The sequence below is a fragment of the Tauraco erythrolophus genome, chromosome 22, assembly GCF_009769465.1.
Source record: "Tauraco erythrolophus isolate bTauEry1 chromosome 22, bTauEry1.pri, whole genome shotgun sequence".
Classification (NCBI taxonomy): domain Eukaryota; kingdom Metazoa; phylum Chordata; class Aves; order Musophagiformes; family Musophagidae; genus Tauraco; species Tauraco erythrolophus.
The window spans coordinates 1415183-1437127 of record NC_141486.1 but is presented as its reverse complement, the minus strand read 5'-3'; the positions used below and the strand labels follow the sequence as shown (position 1 = coordinate 1437127).

The 21945-nt window shown below is 56.2% G+C and overlaps 1 protein-coding gene across 4 annotated transcripts in view; it reads left to right on the top strand.

Moving 5' to 3' along the window:
- RGS3 (regulator of G protein signaling 3) overlaps positions 1–21945 on the top strand; it is an 80222-nt gene that overhangs the window by 46808 nt on the left and 11469 nt on the right. For all 4 annotated transcript variants that reach the window (XM_086625410.1, XM_086625408.1, XM_086625409.1 and 1 more), the window contains one exon: positions 8375–8497. In XM_086625410.1, coding sequence (XP_086481536.1) covers positions 8375–8497 — 123 coding nt within the window. The remainder of the gene's footprint in view (positions 1–8374; positions 8498–21945) is intronic.

Here is a 21945-nt window from a genome sequence, read left to right as displayed (position 1 = left end):
CCTGGCACCGGTGTGCTTTGAACAAATGAGTTTTAAACTGGACCGCAGCCATAGTGAGGGGCAGTACTGTAGCTTGTGTAAATGTCCTTAACTCCATAGTCCTCGCTGGAGATGTCCCAGCTTGCTCCATAGGAGAATTAATTTTTCAAAGCATTCTCTGTTCCTCCTGGAACTGAACATGACTAGTTTAATGACCTTAGGGATGTGGCATTGCCCATTTCTGTCCTGCAGGGAAAGAGTGAGGAGAACCGAGGTCCCTATCTCCATACAGGGAGTCTGAATGCTGGAAAAGCAATTTACAGATGGTACAGAGGACTTCAGGGCTCAGGGATGTGCTGATATTATACACCAGGGTAATTTTGAAGTCAGCTGTTCTGGGCGTGCCATCAGAAGAGTTTGCACGGAGTTCTTTGGGCACTGTCCTGGCAGATCTAGAGGACACTCAGGCAGATGGTTTGGTGATAGGGAAGAGGGCAAAAGGACTGGCTGGGGGTGACGTCAAACCTACGCAACCAGGGGAGCAGCTAAGGTGAATTTGCTTAGTAAAGAACTTAAAAAGGAGTTATTAATGAAAGAAAGAGTACAAATGGAGCACAACTAGAGCAGATGTCCTCACAGGCACTTGGCTTGAGATGACTCAGTGCTTGGCCTGAAAACCTGGAAAGATGGGAAATTGCTGTGGTGCTTAATAAATAGCTAAAAACTCTGGTCTGAAACTTCAATGTCATCTTCCGTGAGCATCGCTCTGCCAAGGAGGGCTTGGGAAGCCTGGCTGTTGCTTAGTTGCCAGCAATCAACATGGTAGAAAACAGCAAATCATGCCTGATAAAGTGTGCATATGACTTGAGATTTGGGGAAGTGGGAGAGGATACGGAGGACAGTTCAGTGATAGAGCGGTGGGGGGCGAGTTGTTAAGGTGGGTGAAAGCTCACGAGGTGTTTTCATGTGATCATGGGGAAAAGAGGACTGTAGAGACAGATCTGGGAGGTCAGAAGTGACAGAGAAAGGCTTTTTGGGGGACAGATAATCAGCAGCCGTGAGCTCCTGCAACGGAAAGACCATATCAGTAATGATAGAAGTTTGAGATTTGGTCAGCTTTCCTCTTACTCTCTTCTCTGACCCCAAGGTGACAGCCGAAGTCTTGCATTTTGGGTTGAAATTGTTTCCAGCCAAAATGGGATGGTTTTGGCAGAGGGCCATAGCAAAGGAGGTTGTTCTCCTTTTCCTTTCCCCCTAGCATTACGGAGGGTCTGTTGCCGTGGCTTGGGATCTACCGTTGTGGTTTTCCCTCATCCCAGTTACTCTGCTCCTTGGCAGGGCTTAAGCAGATGCAAGATGTCTTGATAGAATCATAGCGTTGTTTGGCTTGTAAAACACCTCGAGTTTACCAACACTGCCAAGTCCACCACGAAACCATGTCTCTCAGCACCGCATCTACGCATCTTTTTAATGCCTCCAGGGATGGCGACTCCACCACTTCCCTGGGCAGCCTGTTCCAATACTTGATAACCCTTTAGGTGAAGAACTTTTTTCTAATATCCATCTGAACCTCCCCTGGTACAACTTGAGGCTGTTTCCTCTTGTGCTATTGCTTGTTACTTGGGAGAAGAGACCAACCCCAACCTTGCTACAACCTCCTTTCAAGTAGTTGTAGAGAGCGAGAAGATCTCCCCTCAGCCTCCTTTTCTCCAGGCTAAACAACCCCAGTTCCCTCAGCTGCTCCTCATGAGACTTGTGCTCCAGACCCTCCACCAGCTTTGTTGCCCTTCTCTGGACACTCTCCAGCACTTCAATGCCCTAGTCCTGCTGGCCACACTGTTGCTGATACAAGCCAGGGTGCTCTTGGCCACCTGGGCACACTGCTGGCTCATATTCAGCTGGCTGTCAACCAACACCCACAGGTCCTTTTTGAATGCCCCATCTATACTTTTGGAGCTTAAATACAAGAAAATACCCACAAAATTCGATGACAAAAAGGCCAATTTAGAGACATGAGCTCAGAAAACCTCAAGGCTGTGAACGAGACATGGAGACAACAGCTGTGGTCAGCTCTGACCTCAACGCAGCGCTGGCCAAAGGGCCCCGACACAAGTCACTGGAGGAGGGTTTTAACCACAGAAAAGAGCAGTGATTTAAGAGTCCCTCAGCCTTGCCTGAACACAAAGTCCTGAATTTTGTGCTGTGAGGGTGTAGGTGTAGTGGGTTCTAAATTCCTGGTAAGAGAAAATCAAGTGTCAGCTGGCGCCTGGTGCTGCGTGCAGGATGGGAGAAGGTAGAAGAGACAAGTATTTGTGGACTATGTGCTCATTTGAAATTGTATCTCAGTCTCCTCTAATCGGTAGTACGAAAGTAGATGGTATTTGTTGGATTTGTGGGCTGTGTTATTCGTCAGATGGTCTTGTGCTGGGCTGCAGTGGAGCGGGCACCACAGATGAGGCTGGAGGTGTTGGGACCGGTCATGCCTAAGGACTTCAAGTAGAGAAAATCCAGATGTGCTCCTTGCTGCCTGCTCTTGCCAGTTTTCTTACATGAATTTAAAGCAAACAGAGAACATGAAGTGTGTTCCTCTGCCCTCCTCCTCCTGCTCCTGGTCAGCGTAAGGGGGGACTCCCTCTGCTCCAGCCACTCTGCTGGTGGTGGTCAGGAGATGTTACCAAATGAAAAATCCTTTCCTGCTCTCTGCTATTTCCTTTGCTTCCTGCGTGTCTCATGAGCAGTGGCTCGTTCCTGGGCTGCCGTAGCCGTTCCCCGAGCGGGGCTGTGTCCCGCGTGCGTCACCCTGAGTCACCCGGCGCGAGCGAAAGCTGGACACTGAGCCTGCACACGCGTGCCGTGTCATGCCGACAGCAACAGCTTAACTCTTTCATGAGTAGAGGTTTCATTTTCCTCTATCCAAAGGCTGGCAGGTCCCAGCCACTGGATTTCTCTGTGCGTGATGCCGAGAAGTCAGAGCTGCAGCATGACCCGTGGGTGCAGTGAGATGACGTCAGACCAAGACTGCCAACGGTTTGAAAAGGACTTCTGAAGGATATTGTGACATGAACTTGTGTGCGGATTACTCCAGAATGCCGAAGCGCTCCTGAAACACAGCCCTACCTAGCATCTCCATGAGATGCCCCGAAGTTCAACTGCAGCTTAAACGTTCACCTGGTTCCAGCCAGAGCTATCCTGGCGTATACCCGCAGCCGGAACATGCAAAACGATGGCTGTGGAGCTGGTGGCCAGGCTGCTCCTCCGTGCAGACAGACCCCAGGGCTCTGTCTCCTCTGCCAGTGTGCGTTTGCCCGGGTTAGATGATGTGGAATGACACGAGTGGTAGAAGCCCAGGGCTGGTGTAGCCCATAGCCTGGGGCCAGGGCAGCTCCTGGGGCAGAGCAGGGAGTGCCCGTGTCCTACTTGGAGAAACAGGTAACAGAGGCACTCTGCTTCCCTGGTTTTGTGAATCTTTACACAGTTCAGCCTGGACCTGAGTTTGGAGATGACCACAAAACATGCCTTTTGGAGCAGAAGTTCTTAATTTTTTTCCCCAGTTTTAATTCTGTGGTCATGTCTCAGACATTGGCGAAAAGAAGAGCTGATATGATGGGGTTACAGTACTGGAGAGCTTTTGAAAAGGCCCAGGCAGCAGTGGGTGATGTTGGAGGGGAGCTGCTGGTCCCTGGGGCTGGCTGTGCAGGTTGGAGCTTGCTCTCTTTGGGGTCGTGCTGGGGGAGGAGGGACGGATGGCTCTGGGGCTGCGTTTGCAGCGGGTGTTAGTGTCGCTGGGGCTGCTCAGCGCTGAGCCCTCTGGCCTGAGAGGAAGGGCTGTTTGCAGAACGGGAAGGTGGTGGACCCGCTCTGCCAGAGCGGTGTTTGCACAGGGAGCTCTGGGCCTGGCTGGTCTCAGGGCTGGGGGGGCTGTTGTCTGATGAGCCACTTAAGGACAACCTACTGCCCTGCAAAAACAGAGCCCTGTGTCCTCATTGACTGCTCCAAAGTGGATGGCAAAGGTTCTTCAGACTGGCTTTTCCTCCTGGAGGCTTAGCATCCTCCAGGATGCGGTGCTCCTGTGGCATTGGTTTTCCATCTTTTCCCTCTTTAGCAGCATCATCTAGGTGGAACAGGGTCCGACTAGCCTGGGGTGACCTGGAGCCACTGGTGGCTCTGCACCATGACGTGACAGGTCCGCTTTGCTCTCTTGGTGCCTCCTGATCCATGGGTGTCTGTAGGACAATGAAAACCCATTCCCTAAGAGCCAGCCCTTGATGTCACAAGGAAGGAGATGGGCCCATCTATCCTTCACCTTCATCTGTAGAGCCTCCCTGGCCTGAAAACAAGCCACACAGCAACAAGCCACGCTTCTCTGCAGAGATTGCTGTGCCCTGCGAACGGCATCTCCACGCACATCATCTGCTCAAGCACCCGTGAGATCCTGTCACCTTTTGGTCATCCCAGCTTTCAGCAAGGCCTCTGCTGTTGCTGCCAGTGTTTGTTTTCTGGGCACCACCAGTGTACCCAGCAGTCCAAAAACCACAGGAAGAGACACAGTCCCCCCTGGCACAGCTTAGCACAGGAGCAAACAACTTTCTCATCGGACCTCGCTGTGTGGGTCATGAAATAACCAGCCAGCAGTCGCCCGTGTTTTGTGCACAGGATATTCCCAGGGCTTGCTGTTTCGCCGGTGGAAGGTTTGCTCTGCGATTTAGAAGCTATTGTAGTCTGGAGCCCGTTTCCGAGGTACTTCCCCTCTGGGATCTCTGCTGGGTTTGGCTACGGACCAGCGCTCGAGGCCAGGGGCCAGGCAGAGCCGAGCTGGGCTGCGAGCCCTGTCGCTGAACCGTTTTGCCATAAACCCTGCAGAGGAGAGGCGCCTGGGGAAGGGAGCAGCAGTGCATCCCCCTGATCTGGGGTGGGGGAGCATCCACCCAAGGACCTGCCCACCCCCTGGGAGCATGTCTGCTACCCCAGCCAGGGAGATGAGAACAGCCCCCGGGGTTGGGTGGTCACTGAGCTCAAGGCATTGGAGATGTCGGGCTGAATCTGCTTGTTGTTGTTATTATCTCTTTGCTTTGCAGCGTCATGCAGAGCCACACTCATGTACCAGATGCTGTCGTGCTGGGTCCTGTGTGGAGGGGCATGTCTGCAGCGTGGGGTGGGGTCTGGGGGCCCTCCCTGTGATGTGGTGCCATTCTCTGGGAGGTCTTCATCTGATCTGTGGGCTACAGAGCCAACAGTCTCTCTGTGGTTGGTGTCTGCTGGGGTAACCAGGAGCTCTGCCTGGCCAGACTCCTTGCCTCTCATCTCCTCGCGCTCCTGGATGCCGTAGGGCTGGGGGTGCATCCCATGGAGCAAAAAGGACCTTTTCCTGCTACAATACCTGGGGCTCATGTTGGCTACTCTGGGTTCTCCTCTGTGATCCGTGCCCTGTGTTTTCCTCCTGCTCTCCCACGGACAGCGCTGGCGTGGGGTCCGGTGCTGCCGTGGAGCCGCAGGCTCGCCGGAGGCTGACACGCAACACCTGCAAAAACATGTTTTTGAAAAGGCTGGGGCGAAGGCAGGCAGAACGCGACTGGCAGCCACTTCAGTCGCTCCCTTTATCTGGTCGCCACCGCCCCCTTCACGCCATCTGCATCCTCCTTTCCCAGCACCGGGAGATTAAACCCTGTTTTCTCTTTGTAAATATTGGCAGGCGAAGTGGCAGCCTCCCCGAACGAAAACAATAGCGGGGAGGTCGGTTCCCAGAGCGAGCCCCGAGCGCGGCGGCGTGCACGGGACACGGCTCAGCCCCGGCGGCGGCCGACCTCCCTGCTCCGGCCACCCCGGTGCGCGGAATGTGGAGCTGGGCTCCTCCATCCCCCGGCTGGGGCTGGGCTCCGGGCACACGTGCCGTCAATAGAGCTTTATCCCATTTAATGGTCAGTCTTTCCCGTGTCTGCCCTCCGTCTGGCTGCATCCCAAAGGACTTGGCAAGCAGGAGCCTGTGCTTTAGAGGCAACCGGCGGGTGCTCAGCCCTGCACGTCGGGCTGCCTCTTTCCCCAACGCAGTTGCATGTTTGGGAGGAGCAGGTTGATGGAAGAGGGAGAAGCAGAGCTCTTCCCGTGGGGAGCGTGTGTTGGAGAGGTTAAATATCACTGAGAAGGAGTGAAGTGCTGAGATCTCGCTGCTGTAGTGCAGAAATGACAGTAAAATACACACAGAGTGGACAAACACAATTTTGGCTGTTCACGTCCCCCCTCAGCTCTGCCCATGATACCCAGGACACACATCAGGGCAGCTGACTTTCTTCTCTGACTTTCGGACCAGGGGGCAACCTCCTCTCCTGGCTTTAATATTCCTAGACTCTTGGGGCCGGGGAGTCTCGCCGGCTCGTGGAGGCTGAGCCGGAGGGAGAGGGACACTTTGCTCTCAGCAGCTGGTGTGGGCTGAGCATCACTTTATGCGAAATTCAATCAAAGAGATGGGGACCGTAATCGAATCAGCAAGGGGCTGCAGAGCAGGGGTAGGTGAGCTGTACATCCGTCACGAGCAAGGGGATATGAGACGCCCTTGGAATTGTTTTAAGCCTCACGCTGGGGGAGTTGCAGAAGCTTGGGAGGGATGGGGGTGTGCAGTAGTGACAGCATCAGTGTGGGCACTGGGCTCCTTGCAGCTGCGCTGATGTTTTTTAGGGTCTCTTGAGTCCTTGCTGGCGTCCACTTCTGGCCCCAAATGCGGGGTAGGGAAATGCCAGGCTGGCTTTCCAGCCCGGCAGATTGGTACCCATCCTCTCCTCTAACGTAGAAACAATCAGGTACCTTCCTAGGGAGGTGAGTGAATATCACAGTGGTGCAGCCTGGTGATCTGCTGGCATGGCACTGGGAGAGACTGAGACATCTGGGATGGGAAGGAGTACTCTGACGCTCTGGGTGATGCTCAGAGCATCACTGCAACTCAGGATCTGGGGGGCAAGGGGGACCCCCACCGCCCTGTGTCCCTGAATCACAAACCTCTATTCCATTTCGACAGCGCTTGGGAAGCCTGAGCGTGCGTTTTTGATGTTTAAGGCTGTTTCTGGTGCAGGACTAGACGTGGCGATGGCCAGACATAAGGAAGATCAAATCTTCTTGTTCCTGGAAGTCTCCTTGGAGGGGCAAAGGGCTAAACTAAAAATCTCTTTTTCTAGAGGTGATGTGGGACGTTGGTTTATTTATTGTTTTAGTAGGGATTTTAGATTAAACATGACTGAATTAGCACCCAATGAAAACAGTGTTTTAAATGGTGTGACTTAAAAGCGTTTACCCTTTTGGTTGTGTTGCATCTCTGGAGTCACAAAGCTGCAGGTTCCTCAGTTCTCTCTGACCTTTCTGGGAAAAACAGGCAAGTGGAGACCTGCCCTTCTGGAAGGGAATCCGAGGGGGAAATGAAAGGCCTTTTTCATGCCCTTTAGTGAAAGACTTTTTTCTTTCTTTGCTGTTCTGTCCTAAAGTTCTGCTTTTATTTATTTATTTTTTCTTTTCCTATCTGGCCACAGAAGGAGATGATCCAGCCATGGGCATTTCTGGACCTGTTTTAAAGCAAAACCTGCAAAATCCCAGTGGGCAGCAAATGTTACTAATGCTTAATTTTTAGCACAGGAGATGAGCAGTTTAAGGGCTGGGAGACATTTGCTGAGAGAACTTGGTCGGAAGGTTTCTTAAATGAATGGGATTTGGCCCAAAGAAAACATGCCAAAGAAGAACAGGTCCATATCAAAAAGGGTCCCTGCAGGGAAGGGGCGAAGGCTTGAGTGGAGGTGGGCAGGCTCTGAGGCTCAAGGTGGGCCCAGCTGGGATGAATTCCCATCATTTCTCTCAATTCCTTCCTCATCGCATGCTGCTCACAGACGGTGCGTGACCAGAGCTGGAGCATCATCCTCAAAACAACCCCTGACGCTGCTCTAAGGAAGGAGCAGAAGCTGGTCTGGAGCTTCTCCTGGGCTCTGCCTTCCTCCAGCCCCACCCAGCCCAAAGGTGCTCGTTTGCAGCCGTTCACTCTAAGGCGCCTCATTAATGTTCCCATCCAGCAAAGAGCAATTTCCACCCTCTAAATTAGCCTAATAGGTGCGTTTCCACCGCGGTGGCACAGGGCGCGGAATCGCTGGTGCTCTGCCCGTGCCTGACCGCTCTGCTCCTGCTTATTGCAGCCGAAGTGCTGCAGCAGCCTCCCACCCTCCCTCTGGAGGAGATGCCACTGGGAAGCTGATTTCCCGTCTATTTGCTTTCTCGTGCCCGGAGCGCAGGACGCGGGCGCGAGCTCTCCCGTTATACTTACATTCATCCGACACGGCGTGTTGGAAGCGAGGAGTTTGCAAACAAAGCCAGGGCCTGCGACACGCAGCTAATGACCTTCTCTCTGCCTGTGTTTCCTTTACGTCAGAAGTCGGAGTGCTTATTAAGTTTGGAGGCTTACTCCCAGGAGCAGAAGAAGAGGATCTGCTGGTGTCTGGCTGAGAACATCACCAAGCAGCAACATCCGGCAGCGGCTCCTACGGAGAACAAGGTAAGCGACCCACGCGGGAGCTCGAAAACCCCGCTCGGAGCGTCGCGGGGCTCTGCCTGCGGCGGGGGCTTTGCTCCGGGGATGCTCCTGCCAGGCGAGCTGCTCCGGAGGCTGGTTGGTTGGGTTTTTTTTTTTTGCCAGGTGAGGAGCGAGCTCGTATTCAGGCACTGCTGCGTCTGCAGCTTCCCGCCCTGCTCGGGGAAGCAGTTATTGCATTTGTATCCGCTGACCCGAGTCGAGGCAGCCGCCGGCGAGCAGGCTGCCGCCGACGCCTCCCAGCATCTGTATTTGGACAGCTGAGGCCACGCGACCCAGCGTGCAGCCTTCCCCGAGAGCTCGGCTCTAGGGCAGGGCTGAATGCAGAGGGAGAGGTTCAGGCCGTGATCTCCGGGTCCTCAGTAAAAGGCCGAGGTCATGGGAGCCGTGGTGCGGAGATGTGCCCCTTCGGAGCGTGCTCCGATGGGCTCAAGCGTTTGATCTGGACCCCACTGATGGGCCTCAAAGCACAGAAAGGTCTTTTGATGAGTGCTGTTTTTCATACCTGGCAAGGCAGCACCAGCGCTGTTCCCACACTGGAGAGCTCCAGCCTGGCCTGAGAGCGTTGTCCCAGCAGCGCTGGCAAGACGAACGTGTGCGTGGGGTGGGTTTGAAGCACCGTCGGGCCCTCCTGCCCTGCACGGGTGTCGTTAACGCTTCCCATCTGCTGGGCTCTGGGGCTGGGGCTGCCACCGAGGAGCTGTCTGGGCCAGTGTCAATCTGCTGGAGTCATCTCATCCCCCGGGGATCGGATTCAGGCCGTTGGTGGGTGACCCACTGCTCCGGGAGGAGAGAGACACACTGTGCTGGGTGTTTAAAGAGCTCTAAGTGAGGCAGGTAGGGATCTCGGGGCTGAAACCACCCAGATACCTCCTGTCGGCTGGTGCATGGTGGTGGAGCAGCTCCTGCCCCGTGTTGGCATGTGGGTGCAGCCTTGGTGCGTGGTCCAGCCTGACCACAACGACCAGCGACTCGCTCTCACCGTACGTGCGGGCAAAAGCAGGAGCAGGTGACTGCGCTGCCGCCTGGATCTGGAGGCAGAGTGCGGTGGCTTTTGCTCTGCAGCATCCCAAATTGGGTCAACATAAACATCTCCGCAGGAGACAGAGCCTCCGGATTCCTTTTCCTGCACGTTTCAGACGTACTAAAATAGCAGCAGCATAAAAAGCCTGAGAACCGAGTTAGCAACCAAACCTCTAGAAACACCGATAGCCCGGGGCAGCTGATTCGATCGGGTGACACGGCCACATCTCTGTTTGCCTGCGATGTGTCTCCCTGGCACAAGGCGGTGCCAGGGCAGAGGGTCCCAGGCCGCTTGGCATCGGGGGGCGCGATGAGGCTGGTGCCGGGAGGTTCGCATGACTCTGCTCGCAGCCGGGTGCGACCCGGCCGTGGGCTGGAGGGATCCTCCGGGGCAAAGCTTTGCAAGGACACGTTTAAATCCGAGCACCTCAAATAGAGTCTAAAAGCGGCGATCTTGGCAGCTCTCCGTCATGACACGTGTGCTGGGACCGTTTGGGTTTTCGGGTGATGTTGCCGCTCACCCTTACCACCCCAGACTCTGTGTTTGTGGCGGGGTGTGGGATTCTGGCACTCTGCTGGACTTACAAGCCCTATGGCTCAGAGCAAAGCCCCAGAGAGTGTCTGCTCCCTGTGCTGGTGAAGGTACCTGGCTACTGGACAAGAGAAACATGCTCTAGAAGACAGCACAAACCTTTGTAAGGCATTTCTGTGCCCCAGTAGCCAAGAAGGTGCTTCCTGGGTGCTGTGGAGAGTCAGCGTGGGCCCTCCAAGGTGGTGACAAGAGGATTTTGTCTTTTCTTGCCAAAGGATATGAGGTTGGGAGGGAGAAAAGGAGCATGAGAGCAACTATCAGGCACTCAGTTGAGTTCATAGCGCCATTTCCCATCCCAGCAAGGTATGAACTGCCAAGGATGCAATTTTAAAACAAATGTGATCCTGAAGTGCAAGAAGGAACAGCGTGGGGAAGGAGGAGCAGGCGGCTGGGTGAGGCTGCAGCTCCTGAGCGAACGGGCGAGGGTGCTGGGTGGATGTGCAAGCTCGGAGCAGGGAGGGTGGCCGCAGACGGGGCCGGGCTGCAGGCAGAAGCCCAACACGGGTGAGCTGCAGCTGAGGCTGCTGTGACCAGTCTGGGCAGACGTCTCTGGGGATGCTGGTGCAGCAAGAGGCAGGAGCTGGGAAAATCAGTCACTTCTTGCAAGGGAGAAGTGATCCATTGGCTTTGCTTGTTGCTTACAAGTCATTTGATCCTGGGGCTATTTAAGGAAACAGGACAGTGTCTGTTTGAACAGACAAATCAAGCTGGAAATATCGACCTCTGCATGGCTGATTTCTGCTCCAAACCGGAATCTGATTTGTAAAGCCTTCAAAACTGCTCCAGCTTGGCAAGAGGCAGCTCCTCTCTCTGTGACCGAGCCCAGCCGAGGGTTTGTGGGCTTTGCCATGCGATGGGAGCAAAGGGCCGGCGCAGCCTTGGTGCCAGGCAGGGATGTGCCATGTGCCATCTGGGCACTGGAGCCAGAGAAAGGGATGCTGTCTGAGCAGGGAGCAGCTCCTCTGCAGCCACCGCACCAACATGTGAGTGAGGAATGGGTCTCCCTTCAACACATTAATGCTGCTGTTGATGCCATCCCTGAGTCCTGCCCAGAACAGGCAGTTGCGATAGGGCAGAGGATCCCCAGCGGGACAGGCACATCTGGAAAGGAGGGGCTGGACTGGCCAAACTGATGGAGGAAAATTGCTTGGTGCCAGCTTCTTGGAGCTGTGGGAAATCAGACGAATGTTGGGCTTTGGGATGGCACCTCTTGATTTTTCAAGGCTCCCTGAGCTGTGCCCAGGTAGGGCAGCACTAAGGGCAGGAAGGTCCTTCTGGCTCAGGCACACAGCTCTGCAGAGCTGTCACCACCTCCAGGAACGTCTCCTGGCAGGACGGTGTCAAGGCTGGAGGATGCACCCTGTGTGGGTCTGTGTTGGCACCTCTGCTGGCACCTCTCAGAGCAGCTGGTTTTAGAGCTGAGCTGATGGCACAAGCGTATGGTGCGTGTACGTCGTGGTTTAGCTCCAGCTGGTGACTAATCCCCACCAGCTGCTTGCTCACTCCCCCAGGCTGGGATGGGGAGAGAATCCCAAGGGTAAAAGTGAGAAAACTCGCAGATTGAGATAAAGACAGTTTGATAGGTAAAGCAAAAGCCTCACACACAAGCAAAACAAAACAAGGAAAAAAAATTCACCCCTTCCCATGGGCAGGCAGGAGTTCAGCCATCTCCAGGAGAGCAGGGCTCCGTCACGCGTAACGGTGACTTGGGAAGACAAACGCCATCACTCTGAATGTTCTCCCCTTCCTTCTTCCCCAGCTTTATATACTGAGCATGACGTCATACGGTATGGAATACCCCTTTGGTCCGTTGGGGTCAGCTGTCCCACCTGTGTCCCCTCCCAGCTTGTCCCCCCAGCCTACTCGCTGGTGGGGTGAGAAGCAGAAAAGGCCTTGGCCCTGTTATTGCTGCTCAGCGATAACAACATCCCCGTGTTATCAATGCTGTCCTCAGCACAGATCCCAAACAGCCCCGTACCAGCTACCATGAAGAAAATTAACTCTATCCCAGCCAAACCCAGCACAATGTGTCATCCACTGCTGGAGATGCAGGAGGAGAAAGCCACGAGGGGTACAGCTGTGATGGTCCAGCCATGCTCCCAGGAGACGGTGCAGGAGGAGCTCGGGCGATAACTGTGGCTGTCGCTGTGGTGCAGCTCTCCTGCCGTGGTGTCCAGGAGACATGGTGGGTGGAAGTGGGGCTCTGGTGGCTTCTCTCCTGCCACTGTAAGAATTGGCTCAACTTCCCTGACCTGTGAACCTGTCCTGCCAGCCACAGCAGGTCACAGAAGTTGCTCTGTGGACATTTTCTCCACCTGCAGAGCCTTCCCCACTCCCATCCTCGGGTCCAGCTCTGCCCTGGCAGTGTGCTCCTGGGTTGTGCTGAGCGAGGACCTGTAGAACACATCGCCAGGGTGACCCAGCCTGGTGACAAACATCCCCAAACGGGGAGGTGTGGAGCCTGGAGGTGGGCTGGGGCTGCTGAGGAACCGCAGCAGCAGCAATGTGATTATGGAGAGCGGCTTTCCGAGTTAATGGAGTTAGCGAGCCGCCTCCCCGCGCCCGGTACCTGCCGTCTGCGCAGAGCACCGTGCTTTGCTTTTTGTTGTTTTTTCTTGTTCGTTTTTTTAACCTTGCATCGCTGCCCTGGTCTTGTTTCCAGCCTGGCCCCGTGCCAGATTGCATTAGCACGATTGCGGAGATGGCAAACTGCGGAGTGGGGGCAAGGGCGAGGCGCCGGGGGCTGGAGCTGCTCCAGCTGCTTCGGCTGCCGGGGCAAAATTAGCGGCACAACACCGGTATAACCAACCTGCCACCACCGCCTGATTCTCACTGCTTGTTTCTTTGTGTCTTCCACACTCAGAACGGCTGATTACTCTTCCTTCTGACTCCGTGACCTGAGATTACCTCGGAGATGATGGCTGGCTGTGTCTGAAAGATGTAGATTACCCTTAAGCTAAATAATTACGGACACTTTGTGGTGCGGACTTTGGGCCGTGGGAGTCCAGGATGGGCACTCGCCTTGTTTCCCAAGGGAGGTGGTGGATCCTCAGCACTTTTCCAAGCCCGGCCACCGGTCTGTCTCCCATGGCTGCTGACGGTGTGAGCAGGCGTGGACTGATCCTGCGCCCTGGCCCTTCCTGGCAGCGCTGGCTCCGGTGCTGGGAATGAGCCGCCGGCGGGTGTGCGGCCGAGAGGGATCTGCCGGCCCCTTCCTGGCTCTTCCTGCCGTCAGGAAGGGCTGGGCTGTTTCTCTCACTATTTACAGCGAGCTTGACAAGTGCAAGTAAATGTGCTGTCAACAAAAGCAAAGAGTGTGGAATCGAGGGATGATTGAAACCAGGGCCGGAGCGGTGGCGCGGGGAGGGCTCTGCGCCGGGGGCTGCTGCTGCGGAGCTGCAGACGGAGGGGTGGCCACACTGCCCCGTGCAAAGACAAAGCGTGGATGACCCCTCTCCTGTCCCAAGTCCTGCCTCCTCTTCCTCACCCCCAGCACCCCAGGCACCCACCCAGCTCTGCACCCATGTCCCTGTCCCCCAACACCTTCAGCAACGCCCTTTCTCTTTACACTGGGTCGTTCCCATTTGGATGGTGGCCATGTACACTCTTGAGCTGACATAGCCAAGGGGCCACTGGCATTGTGGTGGCCATGACAAGCACTTGGGTTGGTGACAAGTGGGGTGACCCTCTCTCTCTCCCTGATCCGGCGTTCACAGGGTGCTTTGCTCAGCGGGAGCGTAGTCAGAATGCAACTGGCTGTTTGATGGGGAAGGAGGGGAGGAATTTGCACCTTCTCGCTTTGTTTTTGGTTCAAAGTCCTTCCATTTTGTGCTGGGAACCTGCTGCCCTATCTGTGCCAGCCCTGCTCCAGAGGGTCCTGCTCACCTGCTGCTGTGGGGCAGAGTGGGCAGGGCACAGCCAAAGGTGCAGGGAACCTGGAGCTTCATCAGAACCTGCTTTTCTTCCATGATGCCAACGTGAGAGGCTGGGCAGGGCAAAGCACATCACAGCAGCACCCGGGGGGGCCAGCCTGATCCGGCCACGCACCCTCCCAGCACCTGGCTCCGGTGCTCAAACGGAGGAGAAAACCTTGAGGTTTATTCTGCCCCAGTAAGAGTTAATGCATCGGCCGACAGTGCGTCTGAGCCAGGTTACAAAAGTAAAGCAAATAAGTGTGTTATTCCACGCCTGTGAGCACAGCCCAGCTCTCACTCCGGGCTGGAAACACTCGTTACTGAGGACAACCAAAGGCTGTGAATTCGGGAGGCTGCGGGACCGAGGACGCTGTCTCCCTGTGAGTCGGGCTCCAGTTCAGCTCTGTCCACTTAAATATCTGGAGGATACTGTCCCTGCCAGAGGTCCCCGTGCCATCAGAGCAAACGGGACCCTTGAAGCCACATTGGTGACCTTGATGCATGGTGGCACATGGATCTCGCCCTCGGCACCCGATGGGCCAAGAGAAGGACAATGCGTTGACTTGAATTCAGCCGGGACAGGAGCTGGAGAGCGAGCAGGGGGTGTGAAGCAGGCTGCAAGCATAAAAGAGGTAGATGCAGTTTGAGCTACCCTGGATTGATCAATCCTGAGCTGTGTCCTGGCTGGGTTTGTAGCCCTCTCTCATGGCAACAAGCCCCAGATGCAACCAGGGCATCGGAGGCTGTTTGGGTGCGTTTTACAGCTCCCTGTGCGGCTTCAGAGCACCTCTCGAATGTCCCTTTATGAATTTAAGGACCCTGTTTGTGCAGTAGCCTGGCTGTTAATTCCCTGGGGTGCAGGTGAGCCTGGGTGAGCGCTGAGGGCTCCTGAGGCTGATCTTCCACCTCAGCATTCCCTTCTTGCACATCAGTTGGCTTCCAGCCCTGAGCGCAGGGACGCAGCACGAAGCCCGAGGAGGCTGGTGGTCGCCTGCCCGTCTGCGACGGGGTGCTGGGTTGGGGTATCGGGTGTTTTAGCATCTCCCCGGCCCCGAGCCCTGGCTCCATTGAGCTCTGTTTCTAGCCTTTCCGGCTCTCAGTGCTGGCCCAGGTGGCATGGAGGTGCCTGGGGCTGCCAGCCCAGACCAGCCACTGGCTCACAGGCTCCCAAGGCATGTGTGTGCCAGGAGTGAGCAGGGAGGGACGGGCCAGCTGAGAGCCACCACTCTGGCTTTATTTGTTTGTTTGCTTAGCTGGACTTCAAAGCCATGAGGAAAGCAGATCTCTCCCCTCCAGCAAACACCCGCTCCTGTTTCTTCAGTGCTGTATGATATTCTCCCGGCCACATCCAGCAGCACCAATGATCCTTCCTACATCCTCCCGTACTGAGCAGGAGAACTCGCTGACTTTGACAGGAGTTTGACAGGCTGAGAGAGTTGGGGCTGTTCAGCCTGGAGAAGAGAAGGCTCCGGGGTGATCTTATTGCAGCTTTCCAGTACTTAAAGGGCTACAGGAAAGCTGGAGAGGGACTTTTTACAAGGGCGTGTAGTGACAGGACAAGGGGCAATGGATTTAAACTGAAACAGGGTAAATTTAGATTGGATATAAGAAAGAAATTTTTCATTCAGAGGGTAGCGAGGCACTGGCACAGGTTGCCCAGAGAAGCTGTGGCTGCCCCATCCCTGGAAGTGTTCAAGGCCAGGTTGGATGAAGCTTCGAGCAACCTGGTGTAGTGGAGGGTTTTTCCCTGTCCGTGGCAGGGGGGTTGGAACTAGATGATCTTTGAGGTCCCTTCCAACCCAAACCATTCTGTGATTCTATGATTCCATGACTCGGTCATGCAGCGGGAGCACGATCAGCCTCCGGCACTTTCGTCACAGCCGGAGGTGTTTTTAAACCCTCGAAGGTCTGTTTCTCGTGAATCCCCAGCAGGGCTGGGAAGAGCGAGCATGCCGGCAGGAGCGGCGCCGGCAGCGGGGGCGGGATGAGCACTGTTGAGATCATTCACACGAGGTGGTCGAAGGCACGGACTAAGCGGTTTGAGCTGGCGCTGCTGTGATTTGGTGACAGTGCTGGAAGCGCATTGGCACAGCGCTGCCCGTGAAGGGGGGATGCTGGCTGTGCCAGGCAGGGCCGGTGCCGTTGGCTTGGCTGGAGCACTCCTCTCCTGTGCCCAGGTGACTCCTGCTCCGGGCTCTTCCCTCCTAACATGGAATAGGGGCTGTGAGCGTGTGTTTGGGCAGGCTCTAACGCCAAGTTCAAGTACCTCCTTGCAAAAGTTACTCGAGCCCTGATATCTTTGCAAAGCCAAAGGATGTGTTCGAAATGCTGGGGGCTCTGGGTGGTGGTGCCTGGAGTGGTGTGGGAGTGGGAGGCATGGCTTTATCCTCCCCTGGCCCTCCGTGGGCTTCACGTCCTGCTCTGGAACAAGCACCGTCAGGAACGTGGCAGGGCAAGGCTGGACAGCGCGATTGTGGGAGGGTTGTGTTTGGCTTTGGAGCCACCAGTGCTGGTTTTGGCACCGTTTGGGATTTCTCTGTTCTGTGTGTGGCTCTGGCTGTGGCCCTGGTGGTGCCAGTTGCAGGCAGAGCTGCTCTGCCAGGTCCTCTTCTCTCGGTGGGTGTTTCCTTACAGTGACCTGTGCCGGCAGCAGCAGCCGACCTCGTGGTCCTGTTGTAAGTGACGTCGGGACGAGTCCTGCACAATGGCTCCGCAGTGGCCGAATGCATCCGCTCAGACTCCGCTGTCACCTCCCTCACCCTGCGCAGGGGACGATGCTCTGCCCCTGCACGTAACGCTGCACAGATCCCCCCACCCCACCAGCGCCTTGCTTCCCTCTGCAGGGAACGGATGCTGAGGGTTGTGGGCCCAGTGCCAATGACAGGATCCGCTCCTTCCTCCCCCTTTCTCACTCCTTCCTCCCCCTTTCCCACTCCTTCCTCTCCCTTTCCTACTCCTCTGCTTTATCACTGCTAGGGGTTATTTATGACCCAGACATCATCCCTCGAGCCTCCAGCACCGCGTCCCGCTGCGCTTACCCCGTGGAGCTGGGCTATCCAGGTCGAGGAGGCTTGCAGGTAGAAGCTGATGCCTGGCTTGGGCAAACTGGAGCTGCATCGCCAAAATGATGGACACAGCGCAGCAGGTTTGGATGCTGGCTGAGTTTATTCCTGGCTGAGAGGGCCCAGGGACCCTGGGCTGGGGGTGCTCTGAGTCTCAGGGGCAGCTGGGCTCCCCCAGGCTGGTGATGCCCTGGGCTGTGTGCCCGTGTCCCCAGCCTCGTGGAGGGATTGGGCACAAAACCCGCTGGGCCCAGCTCCCTTTGCCAGCGCAGGCAGGAGGTGCTGAGCACAGCTGCCAGGTGGCCATGCCGTGCTGTGCTGTGGTGCTGCCAGGGTGGCTGTGCCGTGCCAAGGTGCTGCCGGGGTGGCCGTGCCGTGCCGTGGTGCTGCTGGGGTGGCCGTGCCGTGCCATGCCGTGCCATGCTGTGGTGCTGCCGTCAGTGACAGCACCGTGTAGCTGAGCTCAGCTCCATGTCCTGTGAGGCTGGATGAGCTTTTACGTTACCTGTGCCACTGCAAAGCTGTGGCTACCTGCAAGGGAGAGGAGGTGGCACATTGCCCCTGCTCCATCACAGGGGCATCCACGAGCCTGCAGCTGGCCAGGAGCAGGGGCACACGTGTGTGCCCGAAGTCCAGGCTGGAGGAGAGCCGAGCACAGCTTGTCACCGCAGCAGTGAGGACCCGCCAGCAAAGGGTGGCTGTGGTGCAGATAGCCACTGGCGAACGGCTGTGCTCTCGCACTGCTGTGCCCTCTCTCCGTAGCCATCAGGGCAGGTTGCCCGTCTCGGTCAGTAAAGCATAATGCCAGGAGGGGACACATCCAGCCAAGGCTGTGGGGTTCCCAGCCTGGTGTGTATGGGGGTGTCACGAGAGGGCATCGGCCCTCGTGGGAGAAGGGAAGGGGCAGACAGTTGTGCGTGGGCCGTGCACCCTCCTGTGTGTTTTTTCCCACCGTCCCTGCCCGCTTGGGCAGAGCTACTCACAGGGGATTGCAGTGCAGAGGGCAAAGCGCCGCGCCGCCGAGCAGCTCTCACTTCAGGGCTTTTCCATGGAAAGCAATTTGGGAAAAAAAAACCAACAACTGTGAACCTGCAGCAGAGGTTCGTTTAGCAGGAAGCGCCCGAACCGGTCGGGGTTGGTGTCGCTCGGGGGCAGGACGGGGCGGGAGAAGGGGAGCAGCGAAAGCCAACGCGACGGGTTTCAGGGTGATGCATGGCTCTTCCTCAAGGCAGAGCCGTCATCCGCGTGTGCCAGCAGGGAACGGTGCCTCTGGGGATTGCCAGCAGAGCCCTAAATAGCACGAGGGGCATGACGGAGCGGTGCCTGGGAGAGGCTGGGGCGGCTTCAGCCGCCGCTTGACACGGGCATTAATATAATAACCGTGGAGGCAGAGCCGAGCACTGCACCAGCGTCTGCCGAGCGTGGCTGCGGGCACATGCTGGCACCGGGGCTGCCGGAGGGAGATGCCACTTGCTCGGCCCGTGCAGCTGGGATGCAACTGAGAGCCCGGATTTGGTAGGTTTTACTTTCTGAGTTCGCAGCCCGCAGGCTGTACCCGTCGCTGGGCAGGGTCGGGGATGCCACGCGGTGCCGTCGGGAGCACCCGTGTCCCTTTAGATCAAAGGTGCCTGCTCCGCTCCCCGCGCCGGTCTCCCTGCACCCCTGCGCAGAGCCGGTCCCTGCGGTCTCCTGGGGAACCTGTGGCTTCATCCGCTGCCAGGCTGGGTTTGAGGGGTCGGTAACAAACAGCAGCGGGGGGGAGCCAAGGGGTGTTTGTAGTGATGGGGACTTTTTGGGGATTTCTTGTAAATTCAGGCTGTGTAGAGCTGCGCCATCCGCATCAGCCAGCTCTTGCTGCCGGAGCAGTGTTGTGGTGTGGGCAGCGTGGGCTTTGTGCTCCGGGGCTTTTCCAGCCTGTTGGAAGCTCTCTGTTTACTGGCATTGGGGACAAACCAGTAAGTTCAACCCTTGCCACTGGAATCGGAGCTCATGGCCTCGGTGGGGATGAAGGATGCTGGGCAGGAGATGGGTCGGGTTCCAGAGCTGGGAATGCCGGAGCGGCTGTGCTTCGGGGCTGTGGCAGCAGCAATTCCGTGTTAACTCCAGCTCAGCTGAAGTGCGCGGTGTGGGGAGGTTTTGCCCCAGGTTGTTTGCGGACACCCTCAGCAGCTCGTCCCAAAACACGGGGTGCAAGCTGTGCCTGCAGAGCGGGCTCCCTCCTGCACACCCCCTGCTACGGGCGAGGCTGTTGCCCTCCATTAAGCAGCAGCTCCTGTTTGCAGGGAGCGGGTCGCGCTGGGGAGAGGCGCAGAATGCGGCCGCTGCAGCGCCGGGGCTGGGCGATACCCCGGTCCGGTCCGGCCCCGTTTGCAGAGCGATCAGTTGGGGATGACGGAAACGGGGTAGCGGGATCAGCGCAGGCTGCTGACACGGGATCGCTTCCTCCCGCAGAGGAGGAATTCTCCTGCCAGGGCTCTGAGACGTTTCAAGCCCAGGGATTTTTGGGTGGCACAAACGCTCACACCCCCATGGGTGTCTCATCGGAGGCACATATGCACCCTGCCCCCGGCGCACCGTTGGATCCTGCTGTTGGGATTTATACATCCGTGCTTGCTTTTGCCGTTACAGTAATTGCTCCGTATCAATTATTCATTGATTCAGTAATGAAGCAGGGAATGGGTAGAAAACCATGCTGGGCAACGAGCCCTTGGCTCCAGCTGGCCCCACAGAGCCGCCGCGGCTCGAGGAGGGCAGGGAGTGGGGCTGCCCAGGAATGCTCCTCGTGAGCGCTTTCAAAATGACTCCTGTGAAAATTTTCTCAAGTTTCGGTAGTTCTGCTTTGAATTTCTGGCTTTGTTTTCTTCCTCCCAGCCCCGTGCTGTGTATTAGATGCCGCTTCCTGTAGCCGTGTGCTTACTTGGTTCTTAATGGTCATTTTCTAAGTCTCAGGGTGCTCATCATCAGCGGTTTTGGTGGCGTTTCACAGGGCCGTCGGAAGTTTCTGATCTGATGGATCTGGGCACAGTTTGTCCCATGCTAAGAACTGAAATCATAATTTTTTTCTTTCACTTTAGGAAAACCCTACTTCGGAAACGTTGATGTTTCCCTGGGTGATGTAGGTGCTGTTCTCTTTGCAGCCTATCTGCCCTGGGGAGTGATGTCACCTCCGCGCAGGGAACGCACTGCCAGTAGCGAAACTGGCTGCGTCCTCCCCCAGTTCCCCCTGGAGAGGGTCTTGGTCTCATTCCCACAGAGTTAAGTGCTTTTGGGGACAGGTGAGGCACTTTTGAGCAAAGATAGATTTAAGGGCAGCAGGAACCAGAGGTTCCCCCATTGGTCTCACGGCTGAAGGGGCTGCTGTGGTTTGGGACAGCCCACGAGAGCGGCTGCTCCAGCAGTGTCACGGGAGGTCCATTACCTCCTCCCAGGCGGAGCTGCGTGTCCTCCGCTCTCCTGCTCGGCTCGATGTCCAACAATCTGTTACGTGCAGGGACTTTCCTGCTTTTGCTGATCCCTGATTTTGGCTGAGGAGCTGCCTGGGTGCAGGGCAGTCCTCCTGGGTGTGTTTAGCCTCCTCTTCCCCAGGATTACGGCAAGAGAAAGATGTGCGTTGCCAAACCTGAGCGTCCGCATCAGGAGCCAGAAAAGGCTGAATTTAATTTTCTTATGTTCCAGCTTTACTTGAGCCTCAGCAGTTCCATGGCTGTGAGGAGCAGAGGTTTTGAAATAAGAAGCTGAGAACCTCAAAAAAAAAAAAAAAAATCCCTGACCTCCCAGAGCTGGGGATTTAAGGGAATGCAAAATATCATGGCATTTGTGGCAGCCTGAGAGCTGGCAGTGCTGGGGGAAGGACGGTGCAGGCTTCAGCTCACAGCTGTGCCGTCTCTGTGGCCGGTGTTTTCCCAGCTGGAGGTCCCGGCCGTGGGCCACCAGAAAGGGCACATGATTTAAAGAAATGCTGGAGAGGTCGAGGCCGCGCTGACAAACCCACATCTGTTCATTGAAATTTGCTTTGCTGGCGTCAGAGCAGCAGCAACCAGAAAATAACTTGATGCAATTAGAGACCGAAGAGCAGAGGGTTTGCAGTACTTCTGCCCCATCTCAGTTTCAGGAGAATTTGAGTCAGTGAGTGATGCCCAAAGGCAGAGGGAGTCCAGGCAGAGGGTTACAGGTGCAGAGATTGAGGATGCTGGAGCAGGCAGGGCAATGTTTGGCTTTTTTGGGGTGTGTGGAGGCTTGTTCCATGGGGAAATCGGTCTTAGGGACTCTATTGCTGTTGCGCTGATCTCAGACCAATCATCCTCCTTCCCTAAAAGTACCCCGATAGCCATCCTGGGGCTTGGAGGCAGCTTTTTCTTCTACTTTCTCTTCCCCTTCTTGGGATGTGCTGCCGTGGCTGCTTAGTCTGAAATGGAAACCAAAACAGTGAAGTGTGAGGTCCTCCAGGGAGGATGTAGTAAAGCCCCTCAGCCACCCTGGCTTAGGACAGGGAAACCCAGATGTTGAGAGTGGGAGGACCAACATGTTGAGGACAGGGAGACCCAGATGTTGAGTGCAAGGAGACTCAGATGTTGAGAGCGCTGAGACCCAGATGTTGAGGATGGAGAGATCCAGATGTTGGCTGCTTGCTCCTGAGCTACTACTGCCAGCCAAGGAAGAGGAACCCATGCTGCTGTGAGACCATTTAGTGCTTTGGTTGAGTCCTTGACATGGAAGAGCAGATGTCCCCTTCACTTCCCTGCTGAGACGGCATCAGCCCTACCTCCATCTGCTGCCTCCCCCAGTAGCCCCTTGGCCACGACGGTGGTGGAAAGGCAACCT